This window comes from Phoca vitulina, unplaced genomic scaffold, assembly GCF_004348235.1.
Source record: "Phoca vitulina isolate PV1807 unplaced genomic scaffold, GSC_HSeal_1.0 scaffold59, whole genome shotgun sequence".
NCBI lineage: Eukaryota > Metazoa > Chordata > Mammalia > Carnivora > Phocidae > Phoca > Phoca vitulina.
Window position 1 is genome coordinate 6,823,753 of NW_022589762.1, and position 18,090 is coordinate 6,841,842.

General features: G+C 46.6%; 1 protein-coding gene across 1 annotated transcript in view; it reads right to left on the reverse strand.

Moving 5' to 3' along the window:
- Positions 1–18,090, reverse strand: part of LOC116623527 (anoctamin-2-like) — a 192,075-nt gene that overhangs the window by 83,867 nt on the left and 90,118 nt on the right. The window contains exon 5 of the mRNA XM_032390749.1: positions 729–880. Within this exon, the coding sequence (XP_032246640.1) occupies positions 729–880 (152 nt within the window). The remainder of the gene's footprint in view (positions 1–728; positions 881–18,090) is intronic.

Consider the following 18,090-nt stretch of genomic DNA (forward strand, 5'->3'; position numbering starts at 1 on the left):
CCAGGTTGGGGAACCAGAACATTCCCATGTGCCACCATGCTGGGCCCCACGTTCCACAAGGACACAAGCACCTTCATTCAGAACCTCCCTTTCTGCATCTCTTCACCAGGCTGTTGCTTCGTATCCTTTGTAATAAATCAGAAATCTAGTGAGTAAACCAGTTTTCTGAGTTCCGAGAGCTTCTCTAGCAAATTAATCAAACCCAAAGAGGAGGTCATGGAAACCTCTGGACTACAGCCAGCCAGTCAGAGGTACACGGAACAACCTGGACCTGCCGTTGGCATCTAAGGAGAGTACACAAGGAGGCAGCTGGGAACACAAAACTCCCAAAGCTTTATCCTCCTTCTCTCTAGATGATTACAATATGTTGAAGCCCTATTAGACTAGGAACTGGGCAGAACAGTTTCCCCACAGAAGGGAAACCGGTATCCGACCATTTTCTCATAGAGTCCCAAGGTTTATGGTTGCATGCTCCATGATTCGCCATCCATCGTGCCAAGGGACTGAAATGGCAGGTGTCCCTACAAGCCACTGGGCAAATCTGGGGGAGCTCTTTGGGATAGTGTCACTCAGGGAAGGGGATTCAGGAAGCAGATCCAGGGAACTCTTGGCTGTGACAGCATGCCCCCTCCCCTATCTCCCAGGCCCTGGGGCTCTCACTGTGGGAGCTGTTTGACTTCCCCTCCCATCCCCACCCACATCCCTACCCCCACAGCGCCCATACTCACAGGTACATTTTCTCCCTGGAGAACGGGTAGGAGAGGTTTTTCATCTTGTTGTTACTGTGCTCCGGAACTCTGGGTTTCAGGGGCGAGCTCAGTGTCTGCAGAAGTTCGTTGAACTTCTTTGCAATGCTGCCTTCTGATTTGATCTCGTACATCTAGGGAAGGCAAAGCCACAGGCCTAAAAAAGGAGGCCACATCCAATGGAGAGAAGAGTGACTCACTCACAACCACAGCAGCACAGGGCACCGAACCCCCAGTGCGGGACACTCTGGAAAGAGGAGGAGACTGGCAGAAGCAAGCAGAGCCCTTCCCCCCCTCCCCCTGCCACTGCTTTCCCAAGGGCGTGGGCTCTGGATCCCCTCTCAGTCCTCTGAATGGAGGTAACCAGTGCAGGGAAACAAGTGAGGAGGCCAAATTCACTACATGACTTCATTACCTCATCTGAAGAGAAACAGAAGACCTACTATGTGAGTCGCCACACTAAGTGCTCTACACAAATTAGCTCCAATGCACACAGCAAACCAGCTAAGCAAGCACTACTACTCTCATGCTATGATGAGTAAATTAAGGCTCAGAAAGGTGTGATGCCATCAAGAAAGGTCACACAGATAGTAACTGAGTGACAGTGTGGATCTAACTCATGTCAACCAAATCGAAGTCTGCACTCCACAGCTATGCCATGCCCCTATGTGATTACCCACATCCCTTTCTTTGTGTGTTCCTCCTAGGAAATATCTGATAAATGAGTCTGCCTTCAAAGTATTAAAACTAAGGAGTACCTGCCTTGAGTAAGGCATAGAGTTAGTACCAAGATAATTATTGACATTTACAGTACATACAGCTTTTCATAATGCACAGGGTGCTTTTGCAGACACTGTAGCTCTCGGTCTTCCTCGTTTATAGATGTAGTCATTGAGATATGGAGGTTGTACTTCTCATAGCAAAGCCGTGATGGATTAAAGATGGCCACAAATTTTATATACAGATTTTCCTCTTAAGAGGTGCTGTTCTGTTCCCACCCCCTTAAATCTGAGTGGGCTCTGTAGCTGCTTAACCAGTACAGAGAAGGGACACTATGCCAGCTACATCCTTTAGAAGGTGGGCAGTTCTGCTTTGGTCTGCCTTTATCTCTGGAAGCCCAGTGCCTCTAGGAGGAAGTCAATGGGGAAGTTAGAGGAGTCAGAAAGACAAAGGACTTAGGCTGAGCCAGGCCTTTCAGCTGCCCGTCCATGCATCAGGCCTATGAGGGAAGTCTTCTTGGACCCTCCTGTCCAGCTCAACCCCCAGCTAAATTCCACCAAGTGACCCAACTCGATACCCCATGGAACAGAAGAATCCCCCAGCCCAGCTCTGTTCAAATTTCTGACCAAAAACTCATGAGAAAGAAAAAAGTGACTTGTGTTCTCAGCTACTAAGTGTGGGCTAATTTGTCATGCTGCAAAAGGAGACCAGAACAAGAGCCAACAGCCAGTTCTTCTAGCTTGAAAGCCGATTTTCTTCGCTATCACGATATCCCTCCAGGGGCTTAAATCTAGAGAGGCAGTAAAACAGGTATGAAATACAAGATAGACAGAGATAAATGCCACAAAAGTCACACAAAGTATTTGGGGGTTCAAAAAAAAAGGAGACAGGGCATCCAGTTGATGAATCAGATAAATGGTTCATCCAGGGAGTAGCATTTCTGTTGGGCTTTCACAGAAAGGTAACTTTCTTTTGTTATCATTTTGTTCTTTAATAATATAGTAAGTTGGGGGAGGGGAAAAACATCCCCAATCTAACAACTGAAACATAACTGCGGTTTATTTATTCTAGCAAAATTTTTGATGCATTTTGATTTTATTTCAACTCCAAAATTAACACCATTCTAGTAAACAAACAAACCAAAACCACAAAAGTATGTTAACTAAGTATGACCAGTTCCTTCTACTTCCAACCCAATCCCACCCTCGTTTCCAGAGGAAATCTCTACTAACAATTTGAAGTACGTTTCATCCCACTTTCCACACACATTCTTTTCTAAACACAACTATGATCATATTTCCTGTATTATTCTACCATTTGCCTGTTTCACTTAGCAATATAGCATAGATATATTATCTTTCCAGGTCAGTTCACATACAACTACCTTAACGAATGTGTAATATTACACAGCAGACGTGAATGTTAATGGGTTGAGTCATTTCCCTAGAGACAGGCATTTATTTTATTTTCTATACATGCTTTATCTTGTTTGATCATACCTCTTTATTAACGTTACCTTATAAATAGTTTGAATGAATAAGGCTGGAGGAGATGCAGGAAAAGACATTCTAGGCAAACAAAAAGGTAGAAAAGTTCAAGCTGCACTGAAGAAGGGTGTAAACGGCCCAGTTTCTGCAGCACACAGTGTAAACCAGCGAGGAACTGCACTGCCGGAGCATCTGAGCCCCCTGGCAAAGCCTGTGTTCCTGACAGCTCTACCCTACCGCTTCATTTGCTAAAGCATGAGTTATCGTGGGGGACAAACAGTGTGCAACTTACAATAATGCCTCTATTGTCATTAAGTTCTTGACCATCCTGCCAAACCTCTCCTTCACGCACATTGGTCACTGTAATGCAAAGTGTTCACCCCTCAGGAATCCTTGGGCCTTGAGGGACGGGGGGCAGAAAGACGACCCCCTCACGGGTTCCCAGAACACATCTCACAGGTCATCTCAGAGGGCAGGTGCTGACCAGGCACATGCCCTGCACTGAGGCTACAGTGGGCTCATTATACCCATCACCATGTGTCTGTCAATGGCATGTGCGTGGAAATTGAAGTTTCAGAACAGGAGGGAAGCTGATGGACTCTGTCTTCCAGATGCCTTGGAATGACAGACTTGGACCCACCAGGGTACTTCTTCTTTGTCTACTTCTCTCCACGTTCACCTCTGCTTTCCTAGTCTGGAAAGCCTTCAACTACTACAGTAACTGGTTTCCCCATATCTTCTGCTTAGAGTTACCAAGTTTACCAAATAAAAATTCAAGATGTCCAGTTAAACTTGAATTTCAGATAAACAGTGAACCATTTTTTAGTGTAAGTTCGGTCCCATGCAGTATTTGGGACACAGACTAAAAAAGTATTCATTGTTTATCTGAAATTTCAGTTTAACTAGGCATCCTATATTTTACCTGGCAACCTTACTCTTGTCCACCTCTAATTCACTCTCCACACTGGAGCCAGAATGATGTTTCTGAAGCAAGAATCTGATCATATCGCCTCCCTGTAAAAAACCTTCAACTGGGGGAGACGAACCATGAGAGACGATGGACTCTGAAAAACAAACTGAGGGTTCTAGAGGGGAGGGGGGTGGGAGGATGGGTTAGCTTGGTGATGGGTATTAAAGAGGGCACGTTCTGCATGGAGCACTGGGTGTTATGCACAAACAATGAATCATGGAACACTACACCAGAAACTAATGATGTAATGTATGGTGATTAACATAACAATAAAAAAATTTTTTTAAAAAGCCTTCAACAGTTACATTGTTCTAATGATAAAGAGCAAGGTTCTTAACACAGCCCATGTCTTCACACAAAGGTTTTCACACAGACCCTGTAAGAGTCTCCATGTTTCCCTGTCTCCATAGTCTCTTGCTCACGGCACCCAACCACTGGCCCTCTTGCAGTTTTCCCAACATGCTGAGCGCTTGACACTCTTCATCCCCTCCCTGCCCCCACCCCTACTCTGTTCACACTTGATGCCTCCCTCAATCGTCCCCTCCTGGCTTCCAGACAAGGTCAAGTCCCACCTTCACAGTATTTCATGGGCCCAAATTCCTCTCCTTCATAGCACTTACTGCAGTTATAATTCCACATTTATTCGAGAAATTATTGGATTAAAGACTGGCTACCCTACTGAACCATGATCTCCATGAAGGCAGGATACTGTTCAAACTTTTCCCTATCTTTGAATGAATGAATGAATGAATGATAAATTTGGGGGGAAACCAGCATTGATGATTGCAGTTGCTGCTGCTGAAGGAGCCCAAGCCAGGGACAGAACAGCCATAAGGTAACAGGCCTGATAGAAATAAACCAGACTGGAGAATAAAGCCAAAAGCCCAAAGTCTCTGGCTCCCTTCCTGTCCTCACCACCTACAAATGTACTTGGGCAGAGGTCAGGAATGCCTGTATTCAACTGGTACAGATTAATCACCCAGCAGCTGTCTCAGGGCTTTGTTCTCGCAGGTTAGCTGAGAGCCTCCACGCAGTTCTTGACCCTCACCTTGGCAGTGGGTCTGGTAGAGCTCAGGTAGAGAAACACCTAAGAGGAGTAGGCACCTAAGGTATGTCTTTAGAGGGACCAGGCACAGCCCCAGGATAAATTTTGACTGTTTCTTAATGGGGAGCCAGGGAGAGGGGACTCCAAATCACTGAAAGCAATATCATCTGCCTCCAGGTCAATTGTAAAAGGTGTAGAAGGCAAGTCTCACCAGAAACATCAAGGTAATATCCACTCCACAGCCCTGACCAAGACCCCACACAAACATGCCCAGGCTGAAAAGTCTGACTGACTTATGCTGGAAAGAGATTTCCTAGACTTCAGGGACTTGTGCGGGATGGAGCCAGACACATACCCACAATAAAACACAGGTGGGTGGCCCCATGGCCCAATGCCACTGACACTAAGCTTATAGGAAAAAGGACCCGCTCCCTACCTCCGTGCCTGAGCATGCGTTGTACCTATTCCTAAAACTTCTTCCCTTCTTTTTCACCTGGACGACTCCTACCTCTCCTTCACCTTCTAGGTTTAAGCCTTAACTTTCCCAGAAAAACTTTTGGCCACTTTGAAATAATGGTTGCTGTGGTCTGAATGTTTGTGGCCCCCTGAATGCCTGTGTTCCCCCAAAATCCATAGTTTGAAATCCTCAATGCCCAATGTGATGGTATTAGAAGGTGAGGCCTTTGGGAGGTGACTCGGTCATGAGGGTGGCGCCCCTTCCACCGCGTGAAGACAGAGCGAGGAAGGACGAGCTATGAACCAGGAAGAGGGCCCTCACCCTACCACGCTGGCACCCTGGCCTCAGACTTCTAGCCTCCAGAACTGTTGAGAAAGAAATTCCTCATTTATAAGCCACCCTGTCTGTGGTATTTCATTACAGCAGCCCCAATGGACCAAGACCATGGTTTTCAGGACACTGGCCATCGGGCAACAAAGTTCCTGGGAAATAGGAAAAAAGCAAGATGGCTGCTGGGATGGCTCCAGCTCACTACGCCATGGGGCAGGAAGGGGAGACAAGTGGAGCCCATCAGACCCCTGAGCTGAGGAGACAGAGCTGTAAGTCTGGGGAGGACAGAGCCACTGGAGCTCACAGGACAGAGTAGCCCAGAGGAGAGAGCTTCACAAGGAGCCCCAGAGGTCTGCAGAAGGTCCCCTGTGAGTATTTGGCCACATGGATACAAGGGAACTAGCTGAGTCTGGAGAAAGAACCATCTAAAAGGACTGAAAATAGCACCTCTTCCCATCAGGCAGAATGGAAAATCTCATCCTCCACAGGGCACTGGATAGAATACTCAAGTCGACTCAGTAGTGCAGGATAATTAGACCCTAGACCATGCACTGCTCCAGATCCACTTAACAAATCATAAAAGAAAGAACTAGTCTAAGTGCCTTGTAAAGTATTGTCCAAGTCTAACATTCTACAGCTTTAAACATTTAATGAAAAAGAAACACTCATGATGTTTCTATGTTTCAACATTGTAGGCATCTCCTAGATGCCAGGTGCTGAGCTTGGTGCTTGATCTGCCAAGTGCTGGAGAAGCACAAAGATGGGGATGACCCCTCCAACACCAAATGCTCTGCGATGTGTCCAGCACTTCCGCGAGAACCATTTTATTGGGCTCCATGAAAACTCTGCAAGTGTCCCTGCCAAGTAGTATTAGCATCACTATTTTACAGATGGGAAAACTGAGACTCAGAGGGGCAAGGAATTGCCAGAGTCGGTGGTGAAACCAGACCTGAAACCCAGGTTTCCTGACTCCCCCATCCAGGCTCTTTCCTTCAACCTTTGATCCTTGGAAGGGCTCCATGATCCCCCAAGGACGCAGGCTGGAGTTCCCTTTCTGTCTCCACCAAACCCAGCAGCCCAGGCTCTTCTCTTGTGTCCAGCAGGATCCAGGAAAGGCACCCTGATCCTCTTTATTATCATTAATATGCTCAGCGGCGGCATCGTTATTACTGTTATTCTTGGACATCAGAGAATTATGAACATCCTCAGAAATGGCAAGACACATGTTAGCCAGCTGTTCCCCATTATGCCCTCCCTGGGTACACGATATGCCTTTCATGTGCTTAAAATCATAAATAATTTTTAAAGTATGTTGCTTTTATTTTTTATTCCAGGGCTCAAATGTGGTTCTCATAAAAGCTCACTTTGGCCTCATTGTCACAGTCTAAGAGGTTTACCGAAATTCCTTCTTTTCTTACTTCTTTTTCCCCTCTTGTCTCCCTCTGCCTCTCCCCTCCAGAGGGGCACAGCACTGTGGTCTGAGGGCTGATTTGTTTCCTTCCTGCATTGGAATCATGTTCCTTCCTGGGATGCAAGGAACCAAAGCTGTGGTGATATCTATCATGAACAGATACATAGTACTGTCCCCATTTTACAGATAAAGAAACCAAGGAACAGAAAGTTTTACTAACATGCCCAGTGTCGTACAAACATGAAGAGGTTCAACGACCTCAAAGATCAAGGAGAAGATATAATAATATGAGCTATAAACAATACAATCTTGATTTTCTATGAGTCCCTTATCTGTAGTGAGCAAAGGAGGCCACTTCTTACAACTTGTAGGAAAAGTCATCAGGATGAGCAGAGACCAGGTGTAAAGATGGAGGTGAGCCCAGCTATGAGCATGTGTGTCTGCTTACACCCCATGACCGAGAAGGTATTACTCCCAATTATCTGCCTCTTTTTTTAAAAGATTTTATTTATTTATTTGACAGAGAGAGAGAGAAAGATAGCGAGAGAGAGCGAGCACAAGCAGGGGGAGTGGCAGGCATAGGGAGAGGGAGAAGCAGGCTCCCCACTGAGCAAGAAGCCCAATGCAGGGCTCTATCCCAGGACCCTGGCAACATGACTTGAGCCAAAGGCAGACACTTAACCGACTGAGCCATCCAGGCACCCCTATCTGCCTCTTTTAATCTATTTATGCTTTCTTCTGTTCCTCTGGTCACTGGATAATTGAGGGTCAACTGTTATTATTTACAACAGCTCGCTCACCTTGAGAAGTAGGGCTGGGATGAAGATTATCATCACACCCACTTACTGACATTTACTTGCAAAAGGAATAGGTACACTGAAACATCAGTGTGGAGCCTGGCACCGCAAGCCACCAGCTGGATGAGGGTAGATGCCTCTGGACTCAAGAAGTTATGAATAAGAGAAACTAAAGATGCAACAGAATTTGTCCCCTGTTCTCATGCCCCTGTTGGTACCTGAGGGCAGAGAGAGGGTCACACATGCACACACACACACACACACACACGTGTGCACACTCTGCATCAGACCTGAGTAGTCCCCCATGTAAGCATTTACCCTTGCATGTAGGTGTTAAGCTATTCACCAAAGTGCAAATAGCACCAGGAGCCACTAAGATCAGCTGCATCCTAGACCCCACAGGGAGACACTGTGTGACACCAACAACGGGAATTAATGAGTCTTTTCATCCCTACCTGTCTGTGCCTACAGGTCCATTTCCTGCCTGATGCACCACTGAGTGTGGAAAGTGATATACTTACAAAACGCACACTCTCCCATTGTCTAACTCTGTATTCATTTATGGTTTTCAATTCTGTTTTGGTATGTCCTCTACACATGAATGAATGTTTGCTGAATTTTGAAAAATGGGCTAAAATCCAAACTACTTACATGGCTAACAAAGCCCCTGTGAGCCGTGCCTCCTGCCTCCCACTGCACGCACACTGGCATGTGGGCCTCCTCTCATTTCCCCACCCCGGCTTGGCTTTTCCCACCTCGGGACTGGATGACATGTGCTTCCCTCTCCTGGAAAGGTTCTCACGTGCCCTCCCCACCTGGCAAACCCCAACCCAACCCTCAGGTCTAAGCTCAAATGTCGCCTTCCCTCACCTCCCCCCACACACACCTAAATTGGTTTCCTCTGGTTGGCTCTCTGTCCACCCTGCTCTTTTTCCTCTGTGGGTGCCTCCCAGCTCATACAGCTCTCTTCTGAATCTTCACCATGCTGAAGCCACATGGCGCTAGGACCAGTTGTCACCACTGAATCACCCACCCTCAGCATTCAGTGGTGACTACAACTCATAGCTAGTGATACTCATAGCTAGTGATACTCATAGCTAGTGATACTCAACAGGTATTCACCGGTTGGATGGATGGATGGATGGAAAGATGGACAGATGGATGTGTGGATGGGTGGACGGATGGATGGATGGATGGATGGATGGATGGATGGATGGATATGTGGATGGATGGATAAGTGGATAGGTGGACAGATGTGTGGATGGGTGGGTGGATAAAAAAATGTAGCCTTCCAGAAAGGCTAGGAACCCTTCTACACAACCTAGCCCCATTCCAGGTACAGTGAGACTCCTCCCAAATGTTTCTTGGCAACTGAAGGAGCAGCTGAAAACCCAGATCAGGGATAGCCACTATGGTTCATGGGCTGCCAGCCCCACCCCTACAGACAGCCCTAAGGGATGGCAACAGTCCTCCCAAATGCCCTCAGGTGGGCCTTATAGCCCATTAGGCATCAGTCTGCAGCCCGCTGCCACCATAGATTAGGTGTGGTATGTGGGACCCCTTCTTTCATTCATCATCCCAGGCCCCTTCTAGGTGCTTCCTGCACCACAAAACCAAATCCCTGCTGTCACAGAGCTTCTCATATAGTGGGGAGACAGACAATCAAACAAGGACTCAAATACATGACTCAGGAGTGGGCAGCACCGAGTGTTAGGAAGGAAAAACAATGGAAGGGAGTGGAGAGTGGAGGGGGCCGGCCTCATATAGGGTGATCAGGGAGGCCTGTCCAAGGAGGGGACATATGAACAGAGCCCCCAGAGATGTGAGGTAGCTAGAGAAGGTCTTCCGGACAGATGGAAGACCAAGCCGAGATGTCCTGAGATGAAAACAGGTTTGGCATTGTGGAGGAACAGCAGGGAGGCCAGTGTGGCTAGAACAGAGCAAGCAAGTAGGGAGTGGTGAGAAATCAGTTTCTGTACCAGAGGTGGCAAATATGGCATCTATTTCAGGTCCCTGACAGAGACATTGTCATTCCTGGCCCCTCTCTGACCAACAGCCCTTCCTGCCTATAGCAGGAATCACAGAACACCCTCAGGTTGGACCATGCCTCAGCCATGGGACACATCCGTGGTCCCTGTCCTTCCACCCAGCGCCATCCTTGGGCTTTCATTGGTGCAGTGCTGGTAAATGCTTACCAACTACTTGAAGGAGGGGGCTCGGGTTGCTGATGTGTAACATCTGTGGATTTCTATGGTATAAATAATGCCCACCGTGGCCATTTTCAAGCTACCAATGATGTAACGACCAGCTTGCAAAATTCCTGAAAATGTAACAATCAGATTTCAAGAGTGTTAGGAGTCACCATGTCAACAACCTCAGTTCTTACTAGGTAAGAAGAGCTCCATCCAAGTGCCAGAAGCTGACTGCCCCTGCCTGCTTCTTTCCCCTCCTGCTCACCCTTCCCCATACACTCTCAGGAGCAGCCATGGCCAATCTGGAAGAGCGCCCACATGGCCCAGTTACTCAGGACAGTCCTGGCATACTCAACATCTAGTACTGCATCCTGGCATAATCACAGGGCCCCACTTGGGATGGTAAATTCAATGGTCAGCCTGCCCGCTGCCCTCCAGTACTAAGCCTGGGATCCAGGTCCCAGCCAGCCCCAGGCTGGCATGTGCTACCCCAGTTCAGAGAGACATGACTTGAGGCTTTAAAAAAAGAAAGCCACCACTTCTATCTCCATTTTTTTAACCCTGAGTCTTAAAAATACTTAATACAGCCATTCAAGTTCACTTCCCATTACATTTTCATATTTTCAGTGTCACTGTTTCTGAGCCCCGCATCAGGATTATCCACTAACAGAGCTGCGTGACATGGGCCAGGCCTGTGTGGTCTCACCAGGCCCCTATGCACGTCTAGAACATGGCCATGTGCCACATCAGGTTCCTCACTCAAACCGCAGCACGTAGGTGGCATCAATTATCTTGTTTTTATTTTTGAAAATGAGAAGCATTACCAAAAACAAAAAAAGGAATAAAAAGTCAAAGTATTCTGCACTCTTTCCAGCCCATTTAAATAGCAATCAAAGAGCGTGCACCAAAAGCCCATAAAGATATCAAATACAAACATTACCCTCTCAGCTGCGCCTCTATTAAAAACAAATGTCTAGGAACAGACAATGACAACGCAGGGCAAGGCCCCACCTACAGCCAACCCTACATAAACACCAACAGTTCTGGTTCATTTGAAAATTACTGCCGGTAATAATAAAAAGAGTCTGCCCTGAAAGGCATCTTGAAGGCTGAGCAGACAGTGACCTTTCTCCCTGTGACCAGGGGTCTACAAGCTCTCCATCCTTGACAAAGCTCATCGAGTTTCTCCTGCTTCTTACTTTCTGATCACCAGAGAGGATTCACTGAACTATCAAAATAGCCCCAAAGAGTAATTAGCTTACCACCCAATGAAGGAATGAGTTGGTCAGGATGAGGAGGGAAAAGAAGGTGCCTCCTGTTCTGGAAGACTGCATGAACTGTACACAGCTGTGAACTGGAAGCCCACTATTACACTGTGGGTCACAGCCACAAGAGGGTCCTGGGACTGGGGGAGCAAGCATGATCTGGCATCAGTCAGCCAATCAATCTAGTATTTACTGATCATCTATTATTTAGGCAATATCATACTACAGTTTGCAGGGAACACACAGGAAACATAAACTATAATTCCTACTCTCAGGGAGTGGTTGGGGAGGGCTTATGTACCTTTGGAGACACAAGAGTATAAGGCATCCAAAGTAGTTAAGGAAAAACTAACCAATGAGAAAAATCCTGACTGTAGGTTGCCTAAGAATCCATGTAAGGAATAAAGGAGGGTCTATGAGGGAAGTGAGATTTGGGCTGAGACACAAAGGAGGAGTTTCTTTATTGTTTATTGTACATGTAGAGAAAATGGGGAGATAATTCCAGGACCAGAGGCAAATACTGAAAGCATTTGAAAAGGCTCCAGCCCCTGGAAGAGAGAGTAAAGTACTCCCTCTTGACAATAGTCTAAATCAGGGAGCTCAGTGCAGGCTCCACAGAGAGGCATGAGCAGGAGAACTCAGAGGAAACCCAGTGACGTTACCAGGCTCAGGAACAAAGGCAGCCCCAGATACGGAGTAGGGACCCACAGGCTAAGTGTATTACCTCATTTAACACACAGCTTGAAGAAGTGTCAGATGTGGGATACTTTTACTCTTAGATATTTGGACACAATCAGAGTGTGAATGACTCCACAGGAGTATCTGTCCTGGGGTCCCTCTGCTAACATCAACAATAGGGGGAAGAATGAACAAATTCACTAACTCAATTGACTAACATGTGGACTCCAGCATTTTAAAGCTATGACAGAGAAGTCAGGGTCCAACCTCCAAAATTTACAGGTGAGAAAGCTATAATCCAGGACTGCTAAGTAACTTACTGCACCATCCAAAGCAATGACAAAAGAAAGATTCAGCTGTGTTACCTCTCCAAGCTCAGGAGTATTTAATCTAGGATGGAGTTTCCCAGAGTATGTTCTGCAGATAACTGGTTCCCTGGGATACCTAGGAATACACCTACAAATAACCTATGAGTGTTCAGCAAGAAAAGAGTGAATAAAATGGAACCGTGTTCTTTACTGAAAGTCTTCTCAGGACTTTTAATTTGTCAGATAAACGGTAATAATTAGTGTTTCTAGAGTTTGTTAGACCATGAACTTATTTTAAAACAGAGGACCACTGGAATGCCTGGGTGGCTCAGTTGGTTAAGCATCTGCCTTCAGCTCAGGTCATGGTCCCGGAGTCCCAGGACTGAGCCCTGCATTGGGCTCTCTACTCAGCAGGGAGTCTGCTTCTCCCTCTACCCCTCACCCTGCTCGTATTCTCTCTCTCTCTAGTAAATAAATAACATCTTAAAAAAAAAAAAAAAAAGAAGACCACTGTTCTTCAGTTTAGGCTCTGAGAAATGCTATTCTAGACCATGTTAGCTTAAGCCTCATTTTAGACTCATTAAAGTGAGGTAGGAGCACGGCTGCAGTCAGACAGAAATGAGCCCTAGATCTAACCCCCTCATGCCATGTGACCTTAGGTAAGCTTATTAGCCTCTCTGAACCTGTTCCCTGGGCTTGGGCCTGCATTACCCCAATCTCAGCCTCGGCCTTCACCTGGTCTCCCCTGGGTAGAGTCCCTGAAGCTGGCTGGACACCAGGAGCCAGAGGGAGGGTCTTCTCGTGGAGCTTCTGCAAAAGCCATGCTTACCAAATCAGAATCTCTAGAGAGGCAGTAGTAGGTACCCGAGCACCTTCCAATAATTTACAAAGCTTAATAGAATTAATATTTTCCTCTAAGGGGCCACTCAGGCTAACCAAAATGCCAAGTGGCTTTGCTTTTTAGCTGGAATTACAGTCGTTCAGTGTGGTAACACCAATTTTCTCACACTGATCAGAAATTTCTTAATGGCAGTTACATATGTTTTCAGTTCATGAAAATGAAAAGATGAATTATTCTTTAATAAATGCTGCTCAGTAGATAAAAGATATTTCCAACCATGAATTCCATGGAGAGACTTAAAGGATGAATGACATTTCTTTTTTGATTTGAATCATCGGCTCATCAGAAATGCACATACATTTACTTCATACCAGAATCCACCCTACACTACAGTTTAACGTGACTTATCAGTTCTTATCCAGAAGCATTTAAGAAATGGCTATACCAAGAATATTCCAGCACCTTATATGCACTCATTACTGAAAATAGGTCCCTTCTATTGTTTGTGTCCTTTATATAACAATTATGCTTTAACAACAGGAAAAAGTTTGCTTCCTCTGCCCAAATGGATGCTCATTGCCACGGATTATGTGAGCCACAGTCCTTTCTGCTTTGGCTCCCAGGAAGCTCAAAGTGAAATCTGTCACACTTGCATGAATCACTCTTATTTTCCATTTCTATGATCATCATTTCCCCTGCACTTACTTACTTCCCCCAATTACAGGGTTCTTTGTTATTTGTCCTTTTTTAAAATGATCCATATGCATTTATGACTTTGGTTGTAACCCATCACAAGTCCTGTTTCGGGAAATAGGCTAAGATCTGAATTAACCCCAGGTTCGTGGGGACAGAGCCAGGAGTCAAATTCATGTCTCCATTTGCCACATCTGCTGTCTGTCCCTTGAAATGGGCGCCTTTGAGGCCTCCCTCCTGTACTGCGGGGCTGAGCAGCCTTCCTGCTGGCTCCTCCAGGGACTGCATCACGGACCTCGCGTATGCAGCCATTATGTTTAGGGACGCCCCAAGGAGCCATGCTCTAGGAAACAGAAATCCCCCAGCACACAGTGCAAAGGCCATCTGTTCCTGCCTCTCCCCAGATTCCATGTCTGGGCTTCTGGCGGCCTTGGCAGGTTGAAAGAACTGGGTCTATTTCCCCCAACACTGCAGATGCTGGCTGTGAAGGGAAACAGCAGGAAAGAGCTACCCAATTTTTGCCAACCGTGCTGCCCTCTGCACCTCACATATGACCACCAATAGCGACAGAAGTCATAGCACCAGCTATCATGTGTTACATGCGCCGCTATGCTAGGTATCCCACATCAGGACGGCTCCTTACAACAGCCCGCCACAACATTTATTACTCCTGTTTTGGAGATGAGGCTGGCTCTAAGGCTGCTTTCCTAAAAAGGTAGAACTTGCTAGAAGTTAACAGCCTCTACCTGCATGCAAAGGGCTCATAAGCTAAAGTCCTCACAGGCTCCTGGGAACAGCAAATGTGGCCCCTGCAACATCAGTCTCTCTACTGACAACAGCCACGTAAGTTTTGACAGACTGGACAAAAGTGATTTTCACCCACCCCAGGCACGTCGTTTCATCCAAATTCAGTGGACTCTGGCTGGATTAACATGATTTCATGAACAAGAATGGATTCCGTTACCTCCCCCTTGTCTGTTCCCAGCCTTGTCTCTGCTGTAGGGAGCACTTGGAGAATAAGTGAAATAAGGGGTACAAGGGGGGGATGTTCGTTCACGTGGATAAAAAGTTTATGAGAGAGAAACATCAATGCTGGTAATGAGCAAAGCTGAGAAAGTACCCATTTCAAACCTTCCCGAGCTGCCCGGGGCCAAAGGCCAGGCCTCCCCACCCGGTTCCTGTGCATGGATGTTGAGTATGTCTCACAAAATGCTGGCTCTCCTGTTGTTGTTTTTGGAAAATAAATGCTTCCTTCCAAGGTTCCCCCTCCCGGTTAATATCTGTGTTCAGGACTCCGAGTCCCTGGACACATTACTATGGATTTGTCCAAGTTTGAGATCTCAATTTTGTGATTTCCTCCCCCATCTTCCTGGTCTCTCCAGACCCTGCTGAGTTATGATACAAACCTCCACCAGCCTGGGGGATGCTCAACTGATCCTGCGCCATGCCTCAGTCTTCCTCCGCGTTCCCCTGGCCACCAGGATGTGCCCCTATGCAAATGTAGTTTATTCTCCTCGTAGTCACTTCCCAAACCCACTAAAACAGGAGGGAAATGCCACTGGCCTCAATGCTAGCCTTGTGCAGACTGCCCTGTCTCGTCCTCTCTGCCTAGGCCCCCTTCTCATCTCAGAAACTGGGTGAAACCCCCACCTCTACCCTTGTACTCAGGTTCTCAGATTGACTGTGAAAAACATACGCATCCTACCCTGCCGACTGAGTTATATCCCCCCTCTCCTGGTCATGACATCTCCTGTGAGGCCAGCCATTGCATTATATGGTACAAAGATCGGGCCGCGTGGCTTGAGCCACAGAAGGATGCCACAACAGCCCACCTGTGTCAAGTCTGGGACCCAGAAACTTTGGGGGAAAGTTCTTTCTGTTATATCTGCAGCCTTCTAGGAGCCACCACCTGGCTTTGCTGTCCCCAGACTCCCTGGCTCATCGTATTTATATAGAGACCCATGCTGTGCTAATGAGTTGCCATTTGAGACAGTATTTAATTCATGCTTTGCTCTCTGGGTATGTGTGTTCCTCCTGTTGTGCCCTTTGACTGTAAGCTCTCTGAGAGCCTGGATTATTTCTGTGCTCTGCAGTGTCTCTCCAAAGACCCTCTACAGTGGGCCCTCCAGCGGCGCTGACTGCAGGGAAGCTGACTGGGGGATTAGGAATCGAAAATGCACACCAAAATATTCGAGGGGGTGCCTGGGTGGCTCAGTTGGTTAAGCGACTGCCTTCGGCTCAGGTCATGATCCTGGAGTCCCGGGATCGAGTCCCACATCAGGCTCCCTGCTCAGCGGGGAGTCTGCTTCTCCCTCTGATCCTCCCCCCTCTCATGCTCTCTCTCTCTGTCTCATTCTCTCTCTCAAATAAATAAATAAAATTAAAAAAAAAAAAAAAGAAAATGCACACCAAAATATTCGAGTACACAGACACAATGATAAACTCCTATATTTCCAAAGCACTGCTTAGGGGTTAGAGTCTTAGAACAACATTCTAAGAGAGGCACCTGGGTGGCTCAGTCAGTTAAGCGTCTGCCTTCGGCTCAGATCATGATCCCGGGGTCCTGGGATCGAGCCCCGCATCGGGCTCCCTGCTCATCGGGGAGTCTGCTTCTCCCTCTCCCTTTGCTGCTCCTCCCTCCCACTGCTTGTGCTCTCTCTCTCTCAAATAAATTTTAAAAAATTAAAAAAAAAAAAAAGACCAACCTTCTAAGAAAAATAGGGCAGGTATTATTACACCCATCTCATAGATGAGGAACTGGGGCTCCAAAAGAGGGAGTGACATCCCAAAGTCACACTGCAAATACGTGCAAAACCAAGGCGAGAAGTCTGGGCTTCTGAGGACTCGCCTAGCCCAGTGCCTGCCACCCAACGCCTCCAAAAGGAAAAGGAAGGGGGGGCGGGAACAACCTAACTGCCCATCCACAGATGAACGGATAAAGAAGATGTGGTATGTGTGCACAGTGGAATCTCACTCAGCCATGAGAAACAAGGACATCCTGCCATTTGCAACATGGATGAACCTTGAGTACAGGATGCTAAGTGAGATTAAGTCAGAGAAAAAAAATGTACTGTAGGGTCACCTGTGTGGCTCAATCATTAAGCATCTGCCTTCAGCTCAGGTCATGATCCTGGGGTCCTGGGATCGAGTCCCACATTGGGCTCCCTGCTTTGCAGGAAGCCTGCTTCTCCCTCTCCCACCCCATCACCCTGTCACCCCCCGCTTGTGTTCCCTCTCTTGCTGTCTCTCTCTCTCTAATAAATAATAAATCTTTTTAAAAAAATGTACTGTGTACTACCACTTATATGTGGAATCTAAGAAGCCAAACCTGCAAAAATAGAGAGTAAAGTGTGGTTACCAAGGAACCAGGGAGGAGGAGGGATAGGACAGATGTGGTTTAAGGGTTCCTACTTGCAACAAGTAGGAAATAAGCGCTAGAGATCTAATGCAGAGTATAGTGACTACAGACAAGGATGTTGTATTATAGCCAGACTAGAACTTAATTATTCTAACCACTAAAAAGAGTACTTATGTAACAGAGATGTTAATTATTGCTACAATGATAATTATATTACAATACATAAATGTACCAAATTTACAGGCTGTAGATCTTAAATTTACACAAGGTTATGTCAAATATATTTGAATCATTTTAAAAATGAAAAAAAAAAGACAAAGAAGGAGGGAAATTCAGAGATGGCTGCATTGTAATATGTCCTTGCCCTCATCATCTCATCTACAAATTCAAGTGCAGACACTACCTAAACTACAGATAGTTCCAGTAGACTAAGCATATGGGGGCACATAAATCTGCGGGAAGATAGGTCATTTAAGCAGATCTATGCTCTCAAAGGTATGAGCCTGTGAAAGGACAAGCAGAGACCAGGGGTAGGAACTACATGGGGGCTGAGTCTGGGAATGAGGAGGAGAAGAAGGTGGTAGAGAAATGAGAGGTATGGCAGGATGTCCCAAGAACAGTGAAGGAGGCTAGGAAAAGGCATCAGGAGAGAGATGGAAGGGGAGAGAAGAAGGATGGGAAGGAGAGCAAAGAAGAAAGAGACATAAGAGGGAATAGAAGAATACACACTTTTTCTATGTCTCTAGCTTTCCTCCTATAAGGAGCGTCCTGGGAGATAGAAGCCATAGCATG